We start from the raw sequence: 26,367 nt of genomic DNA, 5'->3' as shown, positions 1-26,367 counted from the left end.
TGGTTCACAAGAGCTTCTGACTTTGGGGTGTGCTGTGTCTTTCACCTTCCAGGCACAGCCCTGCAGCTCCTGTGCTGCACAGCTCGCGGTGATGCGGGCAGTGCAACCCTCAGTGAAATGTGGCCAAAGGTTTTTAAGAATTCTGAATTTCTGCGGTTTCTGAGCGGCATTTCTATTTTTCTCACGGTGCAAATGAGACACAGACAGTTTAGAACAGCTTAAAGCCATGCAGATATGGACCTTGTGTGGTTTGCTTGGTTTGAAACCTTGATTTTAAGCAAAAAGTGGTTTGGTTTTTTTTTTCCAGCACGGTGAGAAGTTGCAGGTTGTGTTGTGGCAGCAGGCTCCAACCTCCCTGGCTGTGCTGGGACACCCTTGGGTGTCCTGTTTGGGAGAGCTGCCTGGGGTGAGGGTGCCACAAGGGAGCAGCTTGGGACAGCGAGCTGGGCTGTATTAAACTGCATTTCAACTTAGGTTTAAATTGAACTCTGGCAGCAGAAGTGTGGGGCAGTTTGGTGACTTGTTTGAGCTCGCACAGGAGGGGAGGAAAAATCTTGTGTGGCTCCAAGTGCAGAGCAGGCCCTCAGCCCCAGCTACTTTCATTTTCACACTCTCCTGTCTCACATTCATTCATTTCCTTCTAATCTTGAACTCCAAACTGCCAGTGTGGTTGTGAATCACAATCTAAAATACATCATCTTTCTGAAAAACTGCCTCCTGACATGCTTCACAGCGCTGCTGGCTGCTGCTTTTTTATTGCATTAAAAAAAATACGAGCTGCAACGAGCTCTGACGTTAAATGAGAAGAAGCAGCCGTCATTGGTGTGACCAACATAAAATAATTTTATTTTTTGGGGTGCGGTATTCTTTTGGAGCTTAAAATTGGGGTTTTTTTTTTTCAGATCCAGTGCTCACAAACACATTTGCAGGAGGAAACAGAGCAATAGTGATTATTTGGTATCTCCAGTTCGTGGCTGGGGGAGCCAAGCAGTGTGGTACAGATTACTGGAGTGGAAGAAGATATTTCTCCATTAGGAAGAGCTTGTGTTCTCGTTTCAGCTCTGTCATCAGTGCTGTCAGCATGGCCTTTAATTTGCCAAGGAAACTGGAGAAGCCACAGAACATTTAGGTCTCACCATGGCAATTCTGAATCTCCCAAGTCAATTTGAATTAATAAATGCTTTGGATGTCTCACATGTGCCTGGCAGGTGCTTCCCTATACCTCATCCCCTCCACCAGCTCCAAGCTCCACAGGTTGCTTTTTAAAGACCGCAAAACTTTAAAAATAGCCCAAACAAACAGAAATAACCAAATGCACATCTGTTATTTTATAACAGGCTGAGCAGGAGGGTCCGGGCATGCAAACATTTTCCTTCCTAAATGTAAAACCAGGGGCACAATTTCCCTCGAAATGATCCTGAGTTTTGCCAAGGAACGGCAGATATAAACAGGGGTTGCTTCGTGGAGAGACAAGCGATTTTTCTTTATTAAATATAGCCCTGATTTATCTCTTCTAACTGGATTTCTGGGTGTAAACGAGCATACATTTCAGGCAGGATATTGCCGGCATTAACGCGAATGCATAATTCTATTTGCTCCATCGGTAACCTAAATGGGCTGTGAATGTCAGCAGAGTCAAACTCCAGGCTCGGGCATAGGGGTGTTTATCTCATCTCGCCTTTCATCTCCTCTGACTCCGAAGCAGAAGCCCTGCTGCGGTTGGAAACTCAGCTGTGCCCTCCTTGGGGGCTTCACCCATCCTCCTGCACCCGCCCCGCTGCAGGGGTGACCCCGCCGTGGTGCCCGGTGCTCTGCAGGTCCCTGCCTTGCTGAAGGAGCGCTGTAGCCGTGTCTGTGTTACCCAAACCAGCTTCAGCACCCCGCTGGCTAATTTGCTTGGGGTTTTTTTTTTTATTCCAGCACACCTCCCCTGTGTGCCTGTGAGCCTCGTTCGGGATCCCCCAAATCTTGGTGTATGTTTTCCCATCTGCGTGCCTGGGTGGGAGGAGAGGACAACCCAAACCCAACCCAAAACCTGGGCTGTGCTGCTGCTGCTGCTCTCCTCAAACCCATCGAGGCTCATTCTCCACCAGCACAGCTCCGAGCCCCTGTTTTCATAGGAACAGCAGTGACAGATGATCTCTCTCCATCCTTTTCCTGGGATGTGTGTGTGTACATCCGCCGGCACACGCGTGTGCCCGTGTCCGTGCCGACTCCGCCTGCCCGGCGGCGTTTGACGTCGAATTAGCTGCTGGTTGCTAACGAGCCAAGGTTATGCTCCAGCTCCCTCTTGACAATAATGAAGGAAAAAAAAAAAAAAAAAGGGAGAAACAGAATTTCTATTTCACGCTGAAATATTTGAGGTGGCAGTGAGGAGAGGAAAAGCGGCATTTTCTGACTCATCAAACTCTGCGCTCTGTTCCTCTGTGCATCGCCCACCTTTTCCACCCCCGAAACACACGCTTAGCAGTCTGATTCATAAACATGCTACGGGTTGTGGGGTTTTTTTTTTCTCCTCCTCCGAGTCCTTTCCCTGAGGAGAAATGCAGAGGCATTCAAACCTTGCGAGCGCCTTCAAATCTGGGGAGAGACTACACAAAGTTTTCGTAATTGACAAGGAAACTTGGGATTTTCGTCTCTGCGCCGTCCTCTGAGGTTACCTGCATTCACACCTACCTTTAAAAAACACTGTGAATCAAGAGCAGCATTCAGAAAAACGGACATCTGCTGTCTAAATGCTGCAGGAACCAGGGAAGGAAGATTTGCAGGGCAAGAAGGCACAGAAGCTGCTGTGGGAGAAGGGATTGTGCCTGCAGGTCCTGTGTTTACCCCTGGCGTTGGTCTGCCTTGTGGCATGAGTGTTATTTCATGAATATCTTTATTTCATTGCTGGTTTTGAAGGGGGGTGGTAGAGCTGGTGCTACAAAACACTGATTTAAGAGGAGCTGGATGCACTGTGGATGCCCAGATGCTGGCTTGGGATGTGCTGCTTCCAGTAAGGGGCTGGAATGGGTCCTCCAAAAACACCATTAGCAGCAAAATACCCCCCTTCTCCCAGGGTAATCCTTTTCCCCAGTAATTCAGGTGTCTCTTTTGAAGTCCCTGCTCCAGCCAAGAGTTTATGGCCATCCTAGAGCCATCACCACGAAGTCACACCCCTCCTCTTCGCCGTTTCAGCACCGTTGGTCTTTCTGCATATTTTAAACCTTTTCTTATCTCCAGATCTGATTTGAAGTGTTCCACTTCTGTGGTCATCTTCCCCCAGGGTAAATCCCTGAAAAATCCTACTGATATTTATGTTGCAATTAAGTTTTCCCTTTCTGAGGCTTCCCTCAAACCCATTTTTCTTGAGTAAAGAGCATCGCTCCGTGCCTGCTGTTGGCTGTTGCTTTCTTCCTCCCGAGGAGAATTTTAATTTTTGAGAAGCATCCAAGTTGCTGCCTTTTGGCTCTGCTTTTGATCTGCTCCTGCAAAAAGGGATGGTGTGAGAACAGGAGGCTTGGGTTGAGTCTGCCCTGGCACAGCCACAGCCCAGGTGATGCCTCTGGTTGCAAATGCTGGCACAAAGCAGGGCTGAGCAAGGGAGACTTCGAGTGACTTAAAGCAGATGGTTGCTGTTCCTGGTGGTGACAGCTGCCCTGGGCAGCTCTCAAGACCGTGGCTGCTCCTCCGTGCACAAAACCTCCCTGGAGAGCGGCGTTCCCAGTGCTGTCCTGTGATCTGCATCAGGGATCTGAACTGCCCATCCAAAGGCATCAGAAACCTCACAGGGCTGCTGGCGGCCCCGAGGTGCTTCTGCTTTCATGGCCCTGAAAAATGAGGTGCTTTGATGCTTTTTCATATGCTCAAACCTCTGGAGGAGCCAGCTTTGATTTTTCTCCCACACACGGCGCTTGCAGAGTCATTTGGGACGCTGATACCCCTCCAAAATATTGTTGGGGGTTTTTTTTTTAGGGTTATTTTTTGTAAGCTGTGACCCGTATGTTGAGTGTTTGCATCCTGTGCCTTTTTCCCAGCTGGTGCTGCCCCACTCCTGGGGAAGGGGCTTCTCCCTGTGAGCCTCTGCTGAGGCTGGACCAGCCTCAAAACCCTGCTCTTGCTCCATCGAGCTCACCTGGAGGGCCATGGATGCTCCACCCCTGCTAATGCTTTAGGGCTGCTGAAAGAAGGACTGAGAAGTTAAGAGCAACACCTGGGCTGTATTTCCTGGTGGATTAGGGCAGTAAAAGCAGAGTAACAAACCTCTTTGGGCAGGTCACAAGGATGCTCTGGAGTTCCCACTTACTATTTTGGATGGGAGGAGCCCCTCAGGGCGCTCAGGCGCTGCTCCCTGCCCAGTCCCCTGCTTCTCTCCGCTGATGACGAGCAGTGGGGCTGCAGAGGTGAGGCTGTTTTCTCCTGGGCTGGCTGCTGGGATGTGCAGTAACAGGCTGGAAGAGCGTTCAGGGGGGAGGCACCGGGGTGTGGACCAGGAGCTGAGCAGGGTGATGTTTGCTGGCACTCGTGGTCTCAGTTACAAGGTAGAAATGCCAAGGCAGGTCACGATTGTCAGAAGAGCGTTGGGTTTTTCTGCTCACTTTTTTATCTTCTCTTTCTTTTTTTTCCCCTTTTCACCCCTTTTTTCCCCTTCCCCTGGTTCTCACACAGCACACGTGGATGACCTCCCACGGCACCTCAGGTGGGGTGGAGGCAATGCAGGCAGCCCCTCCTGCTCAGCGGGAGCACCTTGGGCAGGAGACGCAGCTGATGCTGAGGGCACTGGGATGGGTGGAGGAGAAGGGGCCTGTGGCCACTCTGGGTGGGTGGCAGCAGGACAGAGCTGTCTGGGGGCTCAGTCCCACCCAGTGCAATATTCATAAACAGAAAACTCAGAAAGCACCAACCCCACAGTCCATTTATTATTCTGCACCTGATAATTTTTTTTTTTTTTTGGTAGTATTGTTACTCATGCTATTATTATTATTATTTCAGTGTTTGTAGCACAGGAAATAGAAAGTATAATAAACTATATTTAAAAAAAAAAAAAAAATTGGTCTGCTCAGCGGAGCTGCTGTTGGTACCAGTTACCTCGGTGGAAAACAGGTAGCAGAGATCTGGGCGGGAAGCGTAGAAATGTTGAAACAAACCGGAGCCAACAAGCAGCAGAGAAAACTGTGGTTCCTCCAGTATTTCCATGACGTGAGCACGCACCGGAGGCTCCTCCGTGGGCGGTTAACCCCTGGCGGGCAGGGCTGCAGGCTGCTCCCCCGCATCCCGGCTGCCTGCGAGCACACAGCTGCGCAGGAGGCTCCTGATTCCCGGCAGGATTAACGCTGCTGGCTTCCTCTCCACGCCGGGTGCCTTGGCTCAGTCGAGGCAGTCTCGTCCCGGAGGAAGGGTCACATCTGAGCCCAGGGTGTTGCTCTTTTGATGGGATGCTGAATTAATCCTTGCCAGCGATCAGCCTCGTGTGTATAACAAGCATTTGCTGCTTTGCCGTGGGAACCTCCCAGTTTTTGAGGTTTGGCTGCTCGTTATCGCCCCGTAAAAAGCCTTTTCTCTTTCTCAGCCGCAGAGGTGGCGAGGCTGCGGTCGGGCTGTGGTTTGGGGGTGATCCCATCTCCCCTGTGCTGCCTGGTGCAGCACATCCCTGGACACCCGGGACATGTGGTGGCATCAATTTGTGACCTGAAATCTGAAATGTTGTACCGCTTGATAAAGTCCAGATCTATGGTAGCCCTAAGCCTAAGTGTCGCTGCTCTGATCGTCAAAATCCTCCTAAAATTGAAATGCTCCAAAATCTGGGGGATGTGCTGGTGCAGGCCCTGGCTTTGTACCCTCTGGTCCTACGTGAACCCACTTGAGATTACACACACACTTCTACATCCCATTTGAGATTTTATATACGTGTTTTTCATTTGGCTTTGTACATGTGTGTCCCATTTGAGATTATACATATGTGCTCCATTTGAGAGTAACATATGTCCAGTCTGAGATTTATATATATATATCCCATTTGAGATTTTATATACATATATCATTTCCCATTTGAGATTTTATATGTCTATCATTTCCCATTTGAGATGTCTTATTTGATAACCAGCTAATATAATATAACTTATTAGCCTGCTAATAACTTATATATATGTACATATATCCTATTTGAGATTTTATATATGTGTATCATTTCCCATTTGAGATTATATATATATTTCTTATTTGATAACCAACTAATATAAAACACATATATACACATATATCCCATTTGAGATTTTATATATGTATATCATTTCCCATTTGAGGTGATATATGTGTCTTATTTGATAACCAGCTAATATAACTTATTAACCCACTGATAATTTATATATATACACATATATCCCATTTGATATTTTATATAAGTATATAATTTCCCATTCAAGTTTATATATATATTTCTTATTTGATAACCAACTAATGTAACTTATTAACCCACTGATAACATATATATACTTATATTCCATTTGAGATTTTTTACATGTCTATCATGTCCCATTTGAGATGAAATGTCTTATTTGCTAACCAGCTAATATAAGTTATTAGCCCGCTATTAACTTATATATATGTACATATATCCCATTTGAGATTTTATATCCGTGTATCATTTCCCATTTGAGGTAATACATGTGTCTTATTTGATAAGCAGCTAATATGACTTATTAACCTGCTAATGACTTATACACACACACACACACACACACGCATATTCCATTTGAGATTTTATATATGTATATCATTTCCCATTTGAGATTATACATATTTATTTGATAACCAACTGATATAACTTATTAACCCACTGATAACTTTTACACATATACACATACATACACATGTACATATACATATATACATACACACACATATTATTTTTATATTTATATATATATAAACAGTTTCCACACACACAAACATTTGCACTGTGGGACACCTTTGAACAAAAGACCCCTTTATGGAGGCAAAACAAAGCGCAGGCCACAGCGATCTGTTTTTTCCCGTGGGGAGCTGCAGGTCCCTGCTGAAGTGACGGCACCGAGTGCCAGCGCTCGGCCCGGCAGGGTCCCGCGGCGATGCTCTGGGGAGGAAATCCGCTCCTGGCTCTTGCACGGGTCCCCTGTGCCCCTGGGTTCCTGCCCGCGGTATTTTCGCTTCGGGTGTTTCCTGCTATTTAAACGGCTCGGTTGTTTCCTAGCGGCGCGGGGGGAGGCGGGGAAGGGCCGGGGGCTGCTGCGGGGATGCGGGAGAAGGGCCGGGGGCTGCTGCGGGGATGCGGGAGAAGGGCCGGGGGCTGGTGCGGGAGAAGGGCCGGGGGCTGATGCGGGGATGCGGGAGAAGGGCCGGGGGCTGATGCGGGGATGCGGGAGAAGGGCCGGGAGCTGCTGCGGGGATGCGGGAGAAGGGCCGGGCTGTGCCGGGGTCTCTGCGTGCCCCGAGCCCGCCCCGTGCGCTGCCACCGCCTGTGCCAGGAGCTGGGGCCGGTCCCCACCGCTGCTCCGTGTCCTCCTGCGGTGATGGATAGCCAAAAAGCCTTTTTTTTCCATGGGTTTTTTTTCCCCCCCTTGTCTTTCTGGAGACCCCCCAGGAGCGCTTGCGGAGCCGTCCTCAGAGCAAATGGAAGGGCCCGGGTTTTTTGTGTGTGTTAGATATGTGCTTTATTATACAGGGCTTTGGGGGGTTGGTTGTGTTTGTTGTTGGTTTTTATTATTGTTGTTGTTGTTGTTGATATTTCTTCTTCTGGTTTGGAAACAGTTTCCCCTCCATCGCTTGGCGATAAAAATCAGCTGTTTTTTGGGTAGGCTGTGAGGGTGGGGGTGATTCTCTCCTCTGCTTCCTCCGCCTCGGGCAGTGGAAGCGGAGAGCTCCGGGAGCAGGAGCTGAGCGGTGCCTGCGGGCTCTGGCGTGCCCGAATCCCCCGGGATTTGGGATTCGCCGAGCAGGAGCCGCCTGTTCCCGGGAGCCGGGCAGCCGAGGTCGGGATAACCCTCCCTTCACCTGCCTGTTTGCACTTTCCTTTTTCCGTTCTGCAACCTCCCGAGTCAACAGAAGGGCTAAATTAAGGATTATGTGGGGAGTGAGTGGAAAAGTAAAAATGAGAACGGCTGGCTCAGCACTGCAGGGCGGGAGAGGGGAAGTGATGGAGCTCTGGTCCTGCTCCGCCTGCTCCGGTTCCCCTCGGGTCATCTCTGGGGTGTCCTTTGGGGTTTTTCTGGGCTTTTCCACACTTGGAGAGCCAGGGATCTTCTCTGCTCTCCTCCTGCAGTGACCCAGGAGAAGGGGCTGCTCTGCAGTGCTGCCTCAGACCCGTTCTGGGGTTCCTCTTCTGTTTATAAAGCCTAATTTATGTTATTCTTCCCTTTTTCACACAAATATATTTAGATATCCCTGTATATATATAAATATATAAAATATAAAAAAGATTTATATATATGTATATAAAAGGTTTTATCCTTATACATAAATACATGTTGATATCATGCACGTGTATATTCGTATAATAATTCATCTTTATAGTCATGCACATAGATATTATATATATTTGGAAGGAGATTATGAAAAAAAACCCTAGAAGGGGCTCATATTTCCAGGGATTTCCGAGTATCTCATTCCAGGAAAGGAACTCCTTCAACTACACAGGAATGTGTGATCCTCAGAGGGTTCATCCATGAAAAGTATTAATTGTCCAACTTGCCCCTTTCTCCCATCCAGAAAAACAGATCTTTTCTATCCTACAGAAATTTTTTTCTTCTGATCTAATCCAAACTAAGGGCCGGGTAGACTTCATTTTCCATGAAAACCCATCCAAGAGGATTGCTGAAAATAGACTCTTCTCTGAGAACAGATACCAGAAAAAGCAAAGGGAGGGGTGGGGGCCGGTCATCTGGGGCAAGGAGTTCTGCAAAATAAATCAATGGCTGATAGTCTGAGTTTGGGTTTAAAGCAGCTCGTTAGCACCCGTGTGGGTCGGACACGCTGGGTGTGATTTATCATCCTGATTTCATTTATCACGGGTTGGGCTGGGGTGCCACGTTCAAACTTCGATATTCCCCGCAGGTTTGCCGTGACGGAAGCACTTCCTCCAGAAAACAAACAAATGGAAAAAATACTCCAACCCAATTCCCTCCAGACCACAGCGCGCTGGGGATGGAGCTGAGTCCACTCGGCCCCGAGCTTGGGGCAGGGAACGTTTCCACCCCAGCGTTCACAGTCTGGGTTTTCGTGCTCCATAAATGCACAGTTTGTGCCCTGGGGTTTGGCTGCAGGCGGCAGCAGGGTTGATTAAAACATTTGGATTAAAACATAGCAATTAAAACAAACATCAGCTTTTGGAGGGGTCAGGGCGAGCAGGTTCCTCATCCTGGCAGGGAAAGGGGAAAGATGTGGTTTGGATTTAAAAGCAATATTCTGTAGTTCTTCTTGTTTGTTTTTTGGTGTTTTTTTTCCCCTTTTAAAAATTGACGCTGCACATTTGAGGCTTTGTTTCAGTAACTTCAGTTACATTTGTAATGTATTTTTTTTTCCTGTTTCTTACTTACTTTTATTATTTATTGGCTTATTTTCCATGCAACTATGATATCCTTAATGGTGGCTTACAGCCTCATGGAAGTTGCCTGTCTCAGTGTAAAGGGACACTGGAGCTGGTCCTTGGGGACGCAGTTTTGCTGTTCCCCCACTGAGCACAGCAGTGTGTGCTGTGTTCTGAGCAGCATCTCTCCTCCAGGATCACGTACATCCCTTTGGAAAAATGCATCCTACTCTCATTTTCTTACCTGGAGTCTGTTCAGCTCAAATATATTTAAGGGAAAATAGGATTTTTCTTAAATCCTTTGGGATTTTTAGAAAAAAAAAATATCCCAAACATGATCCCACCTTGTTTGTTCCCAGTTCTTGCAGAATTCAGCTGAAAGGCTCAGCCCAATTTTGGTTCCTCCCCTGGGGTTTTGAGTCTTCCTGGGGCTGGGCGCTCTCTGAGCTGCCCTGGCAGCGGGGGCATCACTGGGGCTCCAGGCACTGTGCAGCTCCCTGTGCTCGGTTTCCTAAACCTCTTCCCAGCACTGCCAGGAAAATGTGATGAAGTTTTGGTTTTTTTTATGAACTGCAAGTGGCCAGTTTGGCCAGTGTGCCTGGAGGGGGTACAAACCCCCCACTGCACCTCCCCTGCCCTGGCTGGGGCTTTTTGCTCCCTGTGCTGGCTCTGGGTGACAACTGAGCATCTCAGGGATGTGGGGAGCAGCCAAGGGCAGGAAGCTGCAGAGCCCAAAACAGTGAGAAAACTTTACTCGCCAAAAATTCCTGATTTATTTAACACTTAGCTGAAAAAATGGTGATAAAGGAGGAAATAAAATGATATTTCTAGGGTGGGAGAGGAGAATATATTGCAGTTGCAGCATGTCCCTTGATTGGGGTTGTGGTAATTTGGGCAGAAGGTTCCCAGGTGAGTCAGAGTCACTCCCTTGCCTTTCCCTGCAGTTATGGAAGGGTCTGCTTGAAGCAGAGGTAGGAATAAGCAAAAAATACCCAACACGACCCCAAAACTAAAAAAAAACCCACCAAACCTTTATTTTCTTCAAGCTCCTGTAGTGGTTGTGGGGGTTTTGGTTTGTTTTCTTCTTTTTCCAAAACCGTTACTATTTAAATGCAGATTTTTAGCTTTTCCACCCGGGAGCCGGAGCTGGAAATTCTTTCCACTGCGTTGGTGCAGGAGGGAACAAACCACTGCTTTTAGTTTGCTCAAATAATCCATCCCTGGCTGCAGCCACGGGTTTCCTCCTTCCCGCTCCCTCCCACTCCCAAAGTATCCCGGGATCTGCTGCGGGTGCTGATGGGGACAGGGCTGAGGGAACATCACCCTGGCAGTCCCATTTCCCTAAGGGTTTTTCCTTTAAATTCTTCCAAGACTCCATTCTTGCAAACGCCACCTGGGTGCTGGAGCGGCAAGCCCGAGTGGCAGCTTCAGTTTGCAGAGCAAAACGGGCAAAATCTTCTGTCCTTGCTTTCCTGGCGTTAAGGAGAGGAGGTGGGATACTGGCAGGGAACTGATTTGCTTTTCGCTGTGGCACGGGAGGAGGATGCTCGGGGCTGGGCAGGGTCCGTGCCCTGTGCCAGGACCCCCTGAACCGCGGTGAAGGGAACTTTGTGCTGCCCAGCGTTTGGGGGCTGAGCCGTTTCCAAGAAGAGAGGAAGGGAAGTTTGAAGTGGGGTGGGTGAGGCTTTTCTTATTTATTTCACACGGCCTCTTGGACCACTGGTCTGATGGCACACTCCCTCCTCCACTCCTGTTTCCCTCTCCCTGCACATGGGGCATGCTGCTGGTGGATTTTGTCTTGTCTGATCCTCTGGGGAGAAGGAGACAGCGCTGGGCTGGGTTTGCTTGGTGGTACTTTGCTGCTGTTGGGGGGCACATCCAGGATAACTGCACTTCCTAGTCGCTGACCTGCTGAGATCAGCTCAGCTGGCCAAAACAGGAGCAAGGGAGCCCGTCAGCTTTCCTCCTCTGGCTGCAGCAGTGGGGCTGCGGTGCCTGGTGCCCCCAGTTCCCTACTGGGACCCCGCCACTGTCCTGGGTGCTGGGCTGGGTTCAGAACCTGTGGCTTTGGAAGAGCAGTGTGTGGGTGGGATGAGCAGCTGGTCTGGAGCTCTATCTGCCTCAGGAAGCCCTTGTGGCCTAGACCAGAAATTTTTGGGGCTGAATTTTTTGCCAGCCATTGACAGCGTCCAGGTGCCAGGGAGGAAAACGGATCATTTTACCCTAAAGCATTGCCTGGAAAACAGCAAGGACGTTTCTGGCCCTCAAACCTCTGCTGTCCATCCTCATGTGCTGGTCACCCACCCCAGGCTGCTGCCATCCCCAGCTGGCCTGAGTTCCCTTACTTTGGGGGCGGTGGATCCCCCAGCCCAAAGGGTTCTGGGCTTTTGCAAAGTGCAGGGCACGGCTGGAGCGGGGATGAACGCTGGGGAGTTACAGGAACAGCAAACCAGTGGTGTTTACCATGGGAGGCGGGTGGTATCTCGTTTATTTTATCTTTCTGATGCCTTTTGAAGCAGCCCTGAACGAGTGGCTGTCGCTGGTGTGAGCAAACCTCACCTGGCACACAGGAAAAAACAGCTGTGAGGCGATAGGCAAATACTGCTGGGGCTGGAGATCCTCCGCACCCAGGGCACACCCAGAGCCACCGCTGCCTTCTCTCTGGAGGGGAAGGCACAGGAGGAAACCACCTGTGGCTTTGGGACCAGCTCCTTGGGGGTGGTGGAGGGCAGGGGAAGGGCTGAACCCTCTGGTACAAAGCAGATCTTGGCTGTGGCCGCGTGGCATGAGGGTGGTTCCCCATCCCTGGAAGTGTTCAAGCCATCTTGGACAGGGCTTGGAGCAGCCTGGGGTAGTGGAAGGTGCCCCTGCCCATGGCAGGGGAGTGGAACAGGATGATCTTCAAGGTCCCTTCCAACCCAAACCATGCTGTGGTTCTGTGCTCCCGGTGCTGTGCCCGCACCCTTGGGGTGGTTTTCCGTGCAGGGCTGTTTCCTGTTTTCCTTGGGTGGCACAGCTGGAAATGCTGGCTGCTGCGGGCCTGTGGGCTCACCTGCTCTGGCTGCGGCTGTGCCCACGCAGGGCTGTGATTTCCATGCGTGGGTGGTCGGGTCAGTGACCCCTGCCAGGGGGGACAGCCCCTCGCCCTGCTGGGTCTGGGGTGGCTGCTGGCTCTCGGCCTTTAACGCGTGGGGTTTTCTGCTGGAAGGCTCAGCGTGCTTTGGGGTGTGTTTGTCCCCGTCTTGGGGCAGGAGCTGTGAGGATGTGGGTGCAGTTTCAGCTCGCAGAGGGTGAGGGAACCCGGGCAGAACCATCTCGTGGCCTGGCACATGGGCAGAGCCGGGAGGTGCAGGGCTGGCTGCAGGGATGCAGCGGTGCTCGGGCACAGAGGGAAGTCGTGTGGGTGATTTAATTCATGCACAGCCCGGCTCTTGGAACGCTGTGTTTTGTCCTCTGGGAGCATCAGGGAGCATCAGCACCGTTAGGCTTTGAGTGTTTGTCATCCCAGATAAGGCCAGAACACCCAGGCACGCTTCTCACCTCGGGGATGAGGAGCAGCCCCACGCTCCGTCCGCGGGCGGGATTTCTGGGCTGAGTGTGTGCTAACACACCCCGGCAAAGCCCGTCCTGGTGGGGCAGCCCAGCGGTTCTGGTGTGCAGTGCTGGCTGTCAGCGGGGATGAGGCAGAGCAGACGTCCCTGCAGGATGGGATCCTTCCCGTGCAGCCGGCCCTGGGAAGGGCAGCCAGTTAAAATAACAATTTATCCTGCCTGGTGTCTTGTGGGGTGCTGGAAGGATCCCAGAGCAGCCCTGCCTGGGTTCCTGCTTTATGTCACAGGACAGGGGCTGCTCTCCCAGCTGGGGTTGTTTTAGGGTTTTCTTCGCCTTTTCACTACTATTTTACTGCCTGTCAGCAAAGTCCAAAGGAATTGGATGCATCCCTTATTTTGTGCATCCATTTCCCCTTCCCTGCATATAGGAAAAGATATTAAAGGCAAGGGAAAAAAAAAAAAAAAAGTGATTACAACATAGAAATATAGCTTGAATTAAGTTATTTAGAGCAGAAAGCTGGGCCTGGGTGTGATGCTCATCATTATTCTTCCAGAGAGCATCGTGCTCTTCCCACATCATTTGGGGGCAGAAGTGTTTCCCATGAAGGAAGTCTGATTTTATCCAAGGGAAGCTCCTGAAATGGTGAGGGAGAATGGAACTTGAGTGCTCACCCTGCAGGATGTTTTGCCGCTGTGGCTTGCACCCTGGACTGAAGGTGCACCAGGGGTTGCTTTGCCACGTGCTGGCCTGTGACAGTGTCACCTTGTGCCTCGCTTTCCCCCGAAGCCGAGTGGGATGCAGGATGGAGGAGCACCGGCTGCTGTAGGGATGTGCCCCGGGGGTTTTTGCTCCTGTTACAGCAGGAGAAAGCTCTCCCAACGCCACCCTGTCCCAGGCTGTGTTTGCTTTGGCCGGGACAGCGGGGCCGGGTGTCCCCGGGGACACGGAGGCCGTCACCGAGCGCCGGGGCAGCCGCCCGTGCTCGTGGGTGGCACCAGTGTTTATTTACCTCTCATCACCTGATGACCGTGCCCTGCCACGGTGCAGGCGCCAGCCCGTGGGCTGCCAGCCCTGTTTGAGTTGGCAGGAGCTGGAGATTAACCTCCTGCTAAAATAGCCCGACGCCAGCCCCGCGTCTGCCCGAGGTGGGCGCGCTCCTTGAGTGCCCTTAGAGCGTCTTGTACGGATATTTTACAGCCTGCTCTGGGCCGACGTCACCGTGCGAGGGGATGGCACAGCGAGGGGAGATGTCATCCTGTGACAAGCTCGGAGCAGGTTGCCAATGCTCAGCAGGCCCTGGAGCTGTGGATGTGTCCCTCCAAGGCAAAGCCCTCTGAGGCGGTGGGACTGGAGGTGCCTCAACCCAGAGGGGACAGTGCTCTTCTGCTGGTGGGAATGGCCCCGTGACATCCAGGCTCCCATCACCTCTTGGGATATCTCCACTTCCTTGGCTCTGCTCTCCAAAGCTGCCATGCAGAAGAGCAGGAGCAGAGGAGCTGCAGATGTGTCCGCAGGTTGCAGGTCCTGTGCTGGGACTGCTCAGCTGGGGAAGCTGGATATTTGTGGTGCATGCGGGTGGCCCGTTTTGGGATTCTCTGAGCCACCATTGCCACCTTCCACTGTTGATGGTGTCACTGCATTTGTGCTCTGGCTGCGTCAGGGAGCTCGTGCCCAGTGCTGGATTTCTGTGCTGAGCTGCTGTTCAAAGAAAGCAGCTGTTCAGGGGCCAGCCAGGAGTTTCCACTTCAGCCTGTTTGCTCTCACCGTGTTGTCCCACGGGAATGACAGATTTGGGGTTTTGCTGGTTCCCTGCCTCTGGTGGGTTTCCTGGCTGGATGGGACACGGCAGCGCTGCTGGTGCCATGGGGCTGACTCAACATGGAATTGGGGTTTGGTGAGCAGCAAACCCTCTTATTTCTAGTGAGACTTGGGATGTGACAGGAAGAAGCTCCAGCCCCAAACCTCCCTGTTTTCCCATGTGCTTTCATGAGTTCACCCTCAAAAATGTGGGCTTATTGTGACTTTTTGCACTTTTTCTCCGGGTGTTTGGTGCTGAGCTGCCACCTGAAGAGAGGTGGAAGGAGTCACCGATAGCAGGGAGCCGCCTGGTTATCAGAGCTCTCAAAACTGGGCTTTGGGAGGTGCCTGCAGCAGCACTGCTGCGTTTGAGGTTTGGTGACAGTGGCAGAGTGTCACTGTGCCACCGCAGTGTTTCGCCCCAGCGCACGTGTTTCCTGAGTTCACAGGAGCCCGTGTTCACGCTTTAATCCAGATCTCATGCAAAGTCCTGGCCCTGTGAGCAGCACTGCTGCCGGTCTTCATGCAAACACAGCGTGGGAGAAGCACTGGGAGGACTGTGGTGTTTTGGGCGGCTGCTCAGGGTGGAAACGCACCCGGGGCACCCCGGCCAAGCCAGGACCTGTGGGACCCCCAGAGCCTCCCCTGGGCACCTGCCTGCCCTTAGCCCTCTCACCTTGCACGCTTGCACCCTCGCAAGTGGAGGCTGGATGGAAATAGCAGCAGCAGGTCTCTTCTGCTTTTAATTTTGGAGGCTCTCTGGGCTGGGGAGAGGAAGCTGGGGGTGGAGAGGAGCTGGCTGTGAGAGGACAGGAGCCACTTTGCTCTGACAGGCTCTGCAGAGAGAGTCAAAGCACTGAAGGTGCTCCAAGATTAATTTTTTTTTGCTATAAAAATAATTATAGGCGTTCTATACTGGTCTGTGTCTCACAGTGGCAGGGGATCAGAGCAGCCTGACCCAGGGGGATGTGGGTTTAAACCAGCTCATGGTGGGTGTGTCTGTGAGGACTGAGGACCTGATACAATTTGAAGCATGAACGCACTCAGGGTTCTTGTTTTCATTGGTTGGTTTAGTGAAGGTAGGTTTGGGTTGGTTTTTTTTTATTTTTTTCATTCTTCTGCATGAAAATAGGTGATGGAAAACAGATGAGCAGGTTTCGCTTCCTGCTCTCGCTTAGGGCTCCACGCTGGAGGTGTTTGGAGGCAGCCACAGTGGTGGGGCATCGGTGTCTACCTCAGGCTGATTCCTCTGGGACTCATCTGGTCCCTTATTCCTTCTCAGAAACACAAGGAGTTGGAGAAACGCCTTGTTTTATCATAGAATTGTTAAGGGTGGAAAAGACCTCCAAGTTCATTGAGTGCAACCATTACCCCAGAGCTGTCACCTGTTTCTTGTCACCCCCATGGGGTGCAGAAGTACACTGAGAGATCTGGGGACAGCAGAAGGCTCTGGGCAGACATTAGAGCCCCTTTCAGTGCCTAAAAGGGCTACAGGAGAGCTGGAGAGGGGCTTTGGAAAAGGGGTGAAGTGACAGGACAAGGGGAGTGGCTTCCCACTGAGAGAGAGTGTGGTTAGGTGGGGTATTGTGAAGAAATTCTTGCCTGTGAGGATGAGGAGGGCCTGGAACAGGTTACCCTGAAAAGCTGTGGCTGCCCCATCTCTGGAAGTGTCCAAGACCAGGCTGGAAGGGGCTTGGAGCATCCTGGGGTAGTGGAAGGTGTCCCAGCCCATGGCAGGGGGTGGAACGGGATGAGCTTTAGGGTCCCTTTGAACCTAAAGCACTCTGGGGTTCTAATGGGTACAGATGGAGACAAGCCACCAAAATCAGGGGGGTCACTCCTGGGCTCTCCCTGGCTGCAGCATCTCACAGTCTTGGGCCAAACCTTGCCCACAGCAGGGCCAGCACAGCCCTTGCTGCCCAGGAGCAGGAGGATTCCCTTGGAGGGTGCCAGGGTTTGTGCACTGATGCCTTTTTGGGACTACCTCAAAACGGAGGCCAGACAAAATTAAGAGAATAAAAAGCTGTTATGTTTATTGAAGGGCCTTCAGGTACATTTGGGGCAGATGAAGCCCCCCAGGGATTACACCCAAATGGACAGCAGGTCGTGGGTTTTCATACTTTTTAAGTTTGGCCCATTTGCATATTGGGGGTTAATCTTCTAATTACAGCTTCAAGTAATGAAGTAATTTACCCCCTGTTTGCTCTCCCCCAACTCACTTGATTTCACATTTCTCGGGGCCTGAGGCAGTGAAGTGCCCTTGATCCCTGGTCCTGGAGAGGAATTTTTGTGTCTGACCAAAATGGGGAAGCAGCAGCTCACACTGCTGCGTGGAGTTTGGAGTCACACGCTAAAGAACTGCAGGATTACAAACAGATGGAAAATATAAAAGCTGAAATCTTAAGGCAATCACATTGTCCAGTGGTCGTGGGACCCATCGGTGCACGCCAAGGGGATGGTCACCTCCTGGGGAAGTGGGAATCTTGGGCAAACTCTGATGGGTGCTTGGGAGCTCCTGGGCTTCAGCTCCTGGGCTTCAGCTCCTGGGCTTCAGCTCCTGGGCTTCAGCTCCTGGGCTTCAACTCCTGGGCTTCAACTCCTGGGTTTCAACTCCTGGGTTTCAACTCCTGGGCTTCAACTCCTGGGCTTCAACTCCTGGGCTTCAACTCCTGGGTTTCAACTCCTGGGTTTCAACTGGGTTTGGCTGGGAGCAGTGTGGATGGAAGCTCTGCAGCCCCTGGGGTGGGTTCAGGAGGACAGCTTGGAGCAGCTGAGCCTGGGCTTTGCATTTGTTTCCTAGAGCGTTGCGGGCTGTAAAGTACAACAGATTAGTAGGAAATGTGGTCTGAAAGTTACAGTCCCCAGTGGGGCTGTATGGGGTTTCTGGCAGGGCATTTTATGGCATGGTTGGGCTTCTGTGTCTTGGATTTGGAAAGGGCAGCTCCTGAGGAATATTTTTTTAGGCAGGCTGAGTGTAGGAATAAACGCTGCCGGAGGCACTTGCAGCAGGGAAATTGTGTTTCCAGGGCTGCTTGCTTGGTGTTGGACGGAGAAGTTTGAGGAAAAGCCGCCTTGATGTGGGAATTTGTGCAGAAAAATTTGCATTTTTTGGGGTACTTTTGAGTGAACTGCTGGGCATAAGGGAAAGAATTGCTACTCTGGGTCCAAATCACTAATTATTTTCTTATTTTTATCATTTTTTTGCTGTACTGTGCTCCTTGGGCCATTGATGAAAATCCACAGAGCTCCCTGCAGAAGAAGGTAAGCCATGGGCTGGAGGTGACAGTACATGCCTTGAGTCTGGGTGGAGAGTGCTGGGGACAAGGAAGAGGGAATCTTTGGGGGTCTTTTAATCTTGGCTTTAATCCCAAAGAACGCTGGGCTGACAGAAGAGCTTCCCTGTGATGGTGAGGCTACCTCTGTGAATAGAGACACAGAGGGTTTGGTTTCAGTAGCTAAAAACAGACCCAGTAAAACCAGGGCAGTGCCAGAAATGAAAGCATTTCGTTTTGGAGAGAAGCCCCCACTGCAGCGTCCTCGAGGCAAGCGGGGATGTGCTTCTGTGGCTCTTGGGGCCTCAGTGGTCTGCCTGTCTGCTGAGGATTTTTTGGAGCACTGACTGTGCTTGGCTTCATGTTTTCCCACCAGGAAAGTCCCTCTGGGAGTTGGTGCTGGAGCAGTTTGAAGACCTACTCGTCCGCATCCTTTTGATGGCAGCTTTTCTGTCCTTTGTAAGTACCCAGAGCTTGGGGTGGCACCTGCTGGGGCACACGGGGCCTCAGGTGACATCCAAAGAGGAAAGGAGGGCAGGTGCCCGTGGGATGAAGGAGATGCAGCAGCAGAGCAGTGGCGAGGTGACAACATCACTGCATCTGCTTAAAGATGGGACTGGGGGATCTTTCAATCGTGCTGATCCATCCAAAGGTGATATCAAACAGCCTCCTGGGCCGCCTTCTGTCTACACAGGGCTGTTCCAGGCTGATGATTTGAGCCTGGTTTGCAGTGCCCCAGTTCAGTTTTGCCCACAGTCTACTTTGGGAGCAGCTCTGCGTGAGGAGGTGTTTCCCATCAAGGTGCTGGAGAAGGACTGATTGTTTGGAGTGTAAGTCAGTGTGTTTGGCAGCAGGGTGGCAAAGCTGACACTCCTGTCTCTTCCTCTCAGATGTGACTCGTGGGCAGATAAGGGGGAAGACTGGTCCCTGGTGAGGTTTAATACATTCCCAAAACAACATGCAGTGAAGGGAATGTCAAAGCAGGTGTGAAGCCCCGTGCCAGAGCTCAGGTCCTTGTGCTGGGGCCTCTGTGGCAGAGCAGAGAGGGGTTGCTGTATTGACACAGTGCAGGGCGAAGAGCAGTTAAATGGAGTGGAAATATTCATGTGTGTGCTTCATTTGTACTGTGGCCTGAGGGCTTTGTGGGCTGGAGAGGGGGCTCAGGGAGGTACAAACCACGAGGTCAGTCCCTGCTCTGCAGAGCTGCTCTTACTGCACTGATTATTCGTGTTACACCACTGACACAAATCACTGCCTGGTCTCCCCATTCATCAGCTCATGGCCACGGTCTCCCCACGGCTGCACTAAACACAGAGAGGCTTTCCTGGTGCGAACACTCACCAGGCATTGTGTGGCTGTTTGCTCCAGCCCCACTTGTTCAGTGCATCAGCTTATCCCAGCAGAGGAGTGGAGGCTCCAGCAGTGGGACATGGCCATTCCACTCTTTGAACAAGCCATGAGGGTCTGGCCACCTCCAGCCTGTTTCCTCTCCACCTGTGGTTTGGTTCTTGTTTCCATCATCATTCTTAAAACGTTGCTGCTCTTGTTTGAACCACACTGTGCTCCTTCATTTCTCTTGCCCTCAGATCCTGGCCTGGTTTGAAGAAGGAGAGGAGACCACGACGGCGTTTGTGGAGCCCATTGTCATTATCATGATCCTGATTGCCAACGCTGTGGTGGGGGTGTGGCAGGTGAGGCACAGTCCCCAGCCTGCCCTCGGGCTCTCTGCTCCACGTGGCTGAGATCCCTCACCTAAAGGTCTGGTTGCTTCATGCCCTTGAAAACTCATTTTCCAAAGGTCCAATTTCCGTGCTGGCTGTGCTTCCACACGCCCCTGCTCAGTCACCGGCTGCCTCTTGGCTCGTTCTTTCAGTCTTTCTTTGGCAATTCTTGCAGGTTGGAGCTTATCTTGCAGTTACCCAGGCAAAAACTGCTTGTCTCCTGGCCAGGACCAAACGCATTTTCCAAGGGAAGGTCTTTGCTCTGTCCACCAGAAAGCCACAGTGGCTGCAGCCCCTCACCTCACTGTGCCCCTCCTGGGGGATGAGCAGACGCTTCAGCCAGTGATGCTCCTCTTTTGTATCTGTTCATTATAAGAATGAATCTGCAGCTTGATCTGGGGTGAGGTTGCTGGGTGGGGAAAAACGCAGTTGGTTGGGATACACTGCTTCCGAAACCAGAAGTGAGATGATCAGCTGTGACTGGGATACGCAAAGCAATCACACGAGAGACGAGAGATTTCGCAGGGCAGAGTTGTTCCTCCGAGAGAGCCAAGGCCGAGAACCCATGCTGAGAACCCCTCTGCCTGTTTATTTCTTACTTTTTATACATTTGTGGGTCTGGCTGTGGATTGGCTTCTGGAGTTATCACCTCCCAGCCGAATGGCCAGAGCAGCTGTCAGTTACAATTGTTTTCAGGTTAGAAATATGCAAACAAAGGATAGAGAATGAAAAACAAAGGATTTGTTTATGTTACATGTGTGAGAAAAAGTGAAAACTGCTCCTAATATTGTACAGTAGCTAAAAGGTCTGACTCCATTTAATGAACAATCAAAAGGCTTTAAAAAACTCAGAAAAACCAGAGTGACAACCAACCCCAAAGATCCAGGAAACGTCCAGGATCTGGGGTGGTTTAAACCAGCTGGAGTCATTTTGCAGAGGCTGAAGAAGACACGGTGCTTGTCCCATCCGTGGTGTAAATGGATTCCAAAGCCAGGGCCAGGGGTTTGGGTTTTCCTGTCTTTGCAGTGGGTGGGGAAGAAGGAGCCTGCTGGCACCAGCAGCTCCAGCACCAGCAGCTCTGCTCCTCTCTGCTGGCAGGAGAGGAATGCTGAGAGTGCCATCGAGGCCTTGAAGGAGTACGAGCCCGAGATGGGGAAGGTGATCCGCGCCGACCGCAGCGGGGTGCAGCGGATCCGCGCCCGCGACATCGTCCCTGGGGACATCGTGGAGGTGGCAGGTAGGGTGCCATCACCCCAGGGCGTGGGGAGGCGGTACTGGCCGGGGGGGTCCCCCAAAGCTGAGGCTCTTCAGCCTGCCAAGGCTGCGCCTGAGCATCAGAAAAGAGAAAGAAGCGTCCATTTCTGACGCAGGCTCTGTGTCGCGGGAGGGTTTCCCCTTTTTCTGGAAGAACTAGGAGAACTTTTAATTTTCTGCAGAGATTCCTCCTTTCTGGAAGCTGCTCTCCCAGGTGCATCCCCGGACGAGGCGTGGATGAAGGGCCAGTGCTGGGTGCTGCTGCAGGCAGCCTGTGTGGGAAGGCTTCCTTGGGAGCTGGGGCTGTTTATCCAGGGAGGGTGAGAGGCAGAGGGACGAGCTCCAGGGTGCCTTTGCCCCTGGCTGGGCTGTACCCCCCAGCCCTTCTGCTGGAGCTGTGCATTCAGCAGAGCTTGCCTGGGGGTCTGCTGCCTGCCCCAGCAGAGCTGAGGAGGATGCATTCCAGTTATTCCATTCTGTTTGTTCCTAAAATGATGCTGTAAACCCCCAGAGCCACAGAACTAATCCTCTCCTTTCCTCCTCGTGGCCCTGCTGGTGGAAACATGCTGCAATCCCTCCTGTGCCCAGCCAGCTTGCTGTTATTTATGTCTTCTAGTTGGGCTTCAGCTGGAAGATGAATACAAAAATAATGGAGGGAGGATCAAGGCAGCCAGATCCTCAGCTGGGTGAGCTGGCAGCATTCCCAAACCAGCTCTGACAATGCAGTCCGGCTGCTGACCTGGCCTTTAATTAAATTAATGAATTATTAATAAAATTCTGCCATCTTTCCCCAGACCAAAGGCGTACTGCCTGCCCATCAGCAGCCCAATATTACTTTTTAATGGCACAATCAGCATTGCGACTGGAACGGAAAGAGCTTGAGCTCTCCGGAGGAGTTTTGCAAATGATGAGCAAATTGTGGGTTTAGGAGGTCATGGAAAGTGGCGAGGGTGTTGTCAGGTGCCTGATAGGAAAGCACACCAGGAGGAAAAGCTTTGAACCTGCAGTGGACATCCAGGTGATGCCCTGGATGTGTGACAACACAGGCAGGAGGGACTGGCTGCTGTTTGCATGTGCAAATGCAGAAAGTTTGGCAGAAGGGTGCAGGAAACCTGTTGCACTGAGACAAGGAGGGGGTGGTTGGAAGCTGGCAGGCTGCTTAAACCCAGCTGAGTTGTGCCCTTTGGTGACAAGGCCACGGGGGTCAGTCCTGGTGCAGGCAGCTTTTGCCTTTCCCAAAAAGTGCAGGCAGAGCATCTCTGCGGTTGCTGTGACCCCTGTGGCGCTCGGGCAGTGCCAGTGGCCACAGCCAGGCGGTGTCCTTCTGTTTTCCTCCCTTTCTCTCGGGAGACTTGTGGTGCCGAGGGGATCAGCACATGTTCAGTGCCTGGCTGATGCCCAGGCCAGGTCTCCTGTGTGCTGTGGGATAATCAGGCACTGAGCACCCTGTGGCACCGGCGCTCTCTCTGTCCCTGGATGCTGCAAGAGTCTTCCTCTGCAGGTTTAGCTCATGTCTGCAAGTCCTCCTGCCTTTCCCAGGGGGAGAGGAGCTCTTTGCTCCCTCTAAGATGCTCCAGCCCCCTTGAACAGATGCATGGTCTGAGTCTGTGCATGGAGAGGATGTTTTGGGGAGGTCTGTGCTGGCAGCCCCAGCTCAGTGTCCCCCAGATAGGTGTGACAGGGAGCAGGGGAGGTCTGGCTGGATGGCAGATGTTGGGATCTGCAGCTGGAATAACTGGCTGGGTGGTGGAGCGGCGCCAGCCCCCTCCCGCTGCGCTGGGGGGGGTTTACGAGCCCCGGGAGGAAGCGCTCGTTAAATGTGGGATTTGAGAGCATCGTTAGCAGCCAAGCTGGCAGTGTTGTGTAAGGGATGTGAGGGGCTGGGAGCCAGGGCTCCCTCAGCCTCAGTGTTTCCGAAGCGTCGGAGCGTGGTTGTGTCCAGCCGATAAAGGAGCAGGAGGAAGAGCCAGGAGGGAGAAATCCAGCAGGAAAAGCAGCTTTAAGTATTTTGTTGGGGTTTTTTTTAAGGAAGCACTAATGCCTTGAAGGGTGGTGTTAGGTGGCTGGCAGTGGATGGGGCAGCTTTCACCTGTGCCCACTGTGCCATGCCAGGAGAGCCAGGGATGGTTGTTTGTCTTGGACACAGAAGATTTTCCACTGTTAACAGCTGCCAGTTGGCACAGAGAAACCTGAGGCAGGGTTAAGACTGGCTTTAGGAAGCTCAGATTGCTTCAACATGGGGATGTTCTGGTTTTTTTTGCAGGAAGGAGGCAAAATGGGGGTGCAGGAGGAGTTTGCAGGGAAGAGGAGAGATGGGGACATGGTGGGGAAGGGGATGCAGCACAGCAGGCAGGGCACCACCAGGGCTTGGCTGGGGACAGACTTGTAAATTATAGACAGACAAAACTAACAAAGCTTTGAATGCAGACATGAGGCACCCCGGTGCAGGAGCCTTTGCCAGGGGCTGGACCCTCACTGCTCCAGGCTGGGTGCTGCTCTGCAGGTGCTTGGTCTCAGTTCGGGGTTTGCTATCCCCATTCCCGGGGTGCTGGCAGTGCCACCTGACAGAGCTGCTCTGCTCTTGTCCTTGCAGTTGGTGACAAGGTGCCAGCAGACATCCGGATCATCGAGATCCGCTCCACCACCCTGCGGGTCGACCAGTCCATCCTCACAGGTGCGTGTGGAGCAGGGGCAGCTTCCTTCTGCTCTCTTCCTGGAGGCAGATTTCGGAGCTGATGCTGGGATGAGTGCTTTGCTGGGCTGGGAAAGGGTGTGAGAGCAAGATTTAGATGATGTTTGGACGTTCCCTGGTGCTCAAAGTCACAGAATGGGTGAGATGTGTGTGGTGGTTGTGTATCCTTCCTGCAGAACACAAGGCCTGGGGCTTTCGCGTGTGACGTGTGGGGTTTGACATCCCCGTGGGGGACGTTTGGGTAGTTTGAGCTCTGTGGGGTGTGTGATGCAGGCTTGGAGCAGGGATGGGCTGAGGCTGGAGAGGGAACATGGCTGGTCCATCTCTCCCCTCTTGTCTTGGCAGGGGAGTCTGTGTCGGTGATCAAACACGCTGACCCTATCCCTGATCCCCGGGCTGTCAACCAGGACAAGAAGAACATGCTTTTCTCTGTAAGTCCCTTACACCTGCCCCGCCTCTCCTGTGGTTTTTCCAAAGTGCAGAGGCTGGTGGATGTCTGAGATCTCTGAGCAGAGACAGGGAGTGCATGCATAAGACCTGAATCCATAAAAAGAGCCCCAAATCCATAAAAAATAAGAGCCTGCTTCATTTGGATTTCATTTGGCCTGTGGCACATAAGGCTGTTAAATACCTTGGGCAATCTCAGAGCACTTTTTTTTCCGTCAAGTAGGACGCATTAAAGATGGGGAAGAGGTTTGTGGTTGAGCCTGGAGCTATTGCAAATTTGAGTTTCCTCCTTTCTCGTGTTCTTCTCAGGCAGAAGTCCTGTCCTCGAGGGGTTACAGCTCTCAGCAAGGGCTCTCCTGCTCCTTAGGGCGGGTTTATATAAAAACCCAAGATGTCCCATTTTCCCCTTAACCAAGATCTCACGTTCTCCTTTCACAATGAGCAACCCATTTCCCTGCTCAGACCAAGAGGTTTCACGCCCACAAACCCTCTCTGCTCCTTTCCTCCCCTCCCAGGGCACCAACATTGCAGCTGGGAAGGCCGTGGGGATCGTTATTGCGACCGGGGTGTACACGGAGATCGGGAAGATCCGAAACCAGATGGTGGAGACGGAGCCCGAGAAGACACCCTTGCAGCAGAAGCTGGACGAGTTCAGCCAGCAGCTCTCCAAAGTGATCTTCCTGGTGTGCATCGCCGTCTGGGTCATCAACATCAGCCACTTCAGCGACCCCGTGCACGGCGGCTCCTGGTTCCGGGGGGCCATTTACTATTTCAAGATTTCGGTGGCGCTGGCGGTGGCCGCCATCCCCGAGGGCCTCCCGGCCGTCATCACCACCTGCCTGGCGCTGGGCACGCGGCGCATGGCCAAGAAGAACGCCATCGTCAGGAGCCTGCCCTCGGTGGAGACCCTGGGCTGCACCTCCGTCATCTGCTCCGACAAGACCGGCACCCTCACCACCAACCAGATGTCTGTGTGCCGGGTGAGCGCCGCCTGGGCTGGGGTCTGCAGGTGCAGGGGAGGTGCTTGGGAGCGCCTCGTGCTGTGCTGGCGGGCTCTGTGTGCTCAGCAGAGCTGGGTCGCGTTAGGAATGTGGCGTGGGCAGGGAAGGAGGGTTTATGGGAAACCCCGAGGTTCCCCTGGCCAGGGTCGGTAAGGGTCAGGGCTCCTCTTGGCTTGGGTGTAATTAGAAAACTCGTTTTTGTCAGCACACTGTTGTGTGTGGTGCTGCGGTGCGGTCTCATTTCAGGGGTCACTTTCTAGGGAATGTTTCTTCCTGCTGGGATGTGACACGCTGAGGCAGCTCCTGGTGATGCTGATGCAATCAACCCCCTCCGCTCTCTTGCTCTTTCCCCCCTGTTTTAAACCTAACCAGAGAGAAATCCTGGACCATGCAGAATTACAAAGCCTGGACCCATGAAAAACATTTCTGATGGAGGGAGCGCTGGGGTGTTTTGGTGAAGAGTTTGAAGGCTCCTCATCCACCAGAGAGTTTTGCTCCCACACGACTGGCCATGTGGAGAGGTGACTTGTTAGGAAAGCCTGGACCATCTGAGTACTTCTCAGTTTTCCCGTTAATCCACGAGTGTCAGGAAAGCATTTTACATGGCTTTGGCTTGTCGGTTTTATAGGAGAACCTTGGAAAATACGTTGCTGTGGGAAAAAAAGGGACCTGGCCAACGTCCCTCCTCTCTGACACGCAGCTAAGTGTGGTGGGAAGCTGTGACAGTGCTGCAAACCGGCCACAGGCTTTGGCCACTGGGTATCTCGGCACAGACTGCAGAGGAATGGAAATGTCTGGTGTTTCTGCCCTGTGAATGACACAGAGCAAGACAGGAGCAAAATAGGGACCAAGCTGCCCATGTCTCGTGTCAGGAGGTTCCCCCCAGCCCCGTTTTCAGAGCCAGTGATGCAGCGAAGCAAGGACGGGGTGAGCCCAGTGCAGGGTTTCCTGAGCTCTGCCCACTGGAGGAGAAGGAGGAGTGACCATGCCTTCCCAAAATACTTCCTACCAGGGGCTCTGCTCTTTGAATTTGGGAAGTGCCACCATCCCCTGCGGTGTGGGACAGCCAGGAGAGTCAGGATGGTGACACTGA

General features: G+C 52.2%; 1 protein-coding gene across 6 annotated transcripts in view; it reads left to right on the top strand.

Moving 5' to 3' along the window:
• ATP2A3 (ATPase sarcoplasmic/endoplasmic reticulum Ca2+ transporting 3) overlaps nucleotides 1-26,367 on the top strand; it is a 53,409-nt gene that overhangs the window by 1,783 nt on the left and 25,259 nt on the right. For 3 of the 6 annotated variants that reach the window (XM_040082253.2, XM_040082252.2, XM_040082259.2), the window contains exons 2-8: nucleotides 18,131-18,148; nucleotides 18,536-18,618; nucleotides 19,746-19,850; nucleotides 20,979-21,117; nucleotides 23,728-23,808; nucleotides 24,172-24,257; nucleotides 24,789-25,253. In XM_040082253.2, the coding sequence (XP_039938187.1) occupies nucleotides 18,131-18,148; nucleotides 18,536-18,618; nucleotides 19,746-19,850; nucleotides 20,979-21,117; nucleotides 23,728-23,808; nucleotides 24,172-24,257; nucleotides 24,789-25,253 (977 nt within the window). Of the gene's footprint in view, nucleotides 1-4,314; nucleotides 4,383-7,050; nucleotides 7,155-18,130; nucleotides 18,149-18,535; nucleotides 18,619-19,745; nucleotides 19,851-20,978; nucleotides 21,118-23,727; nucleotides 23,809-24,171; nucleotides 24,258-24,788; nucleotides 25,254-26,367 lie in introns of those variants that run through there. The other 3 variants (XM_040082256.2, XM_040082254.1, XM_040082258.2) reach the window with 2 other exon arrangements.

This window comes from Hirundo rustica, chromosome 19, assembly GCF_015227805.2.
Source record: "Hirundo rustica isolate bHirRus1 chromosome 19, bHirRus1.pri.v3, whole genome shotgun sequence".
Taxonomy (NCBI): Eukaryota; Metazoa; Chordata; class Aves; order Passeriformes; family Hirundinidae; genus Hirundo; species Hirundo rustica.
Note: the sequence above shows the minus strand (reverse complement) of the source record. Positions and strands in the feature narration are given on the sequence as shown.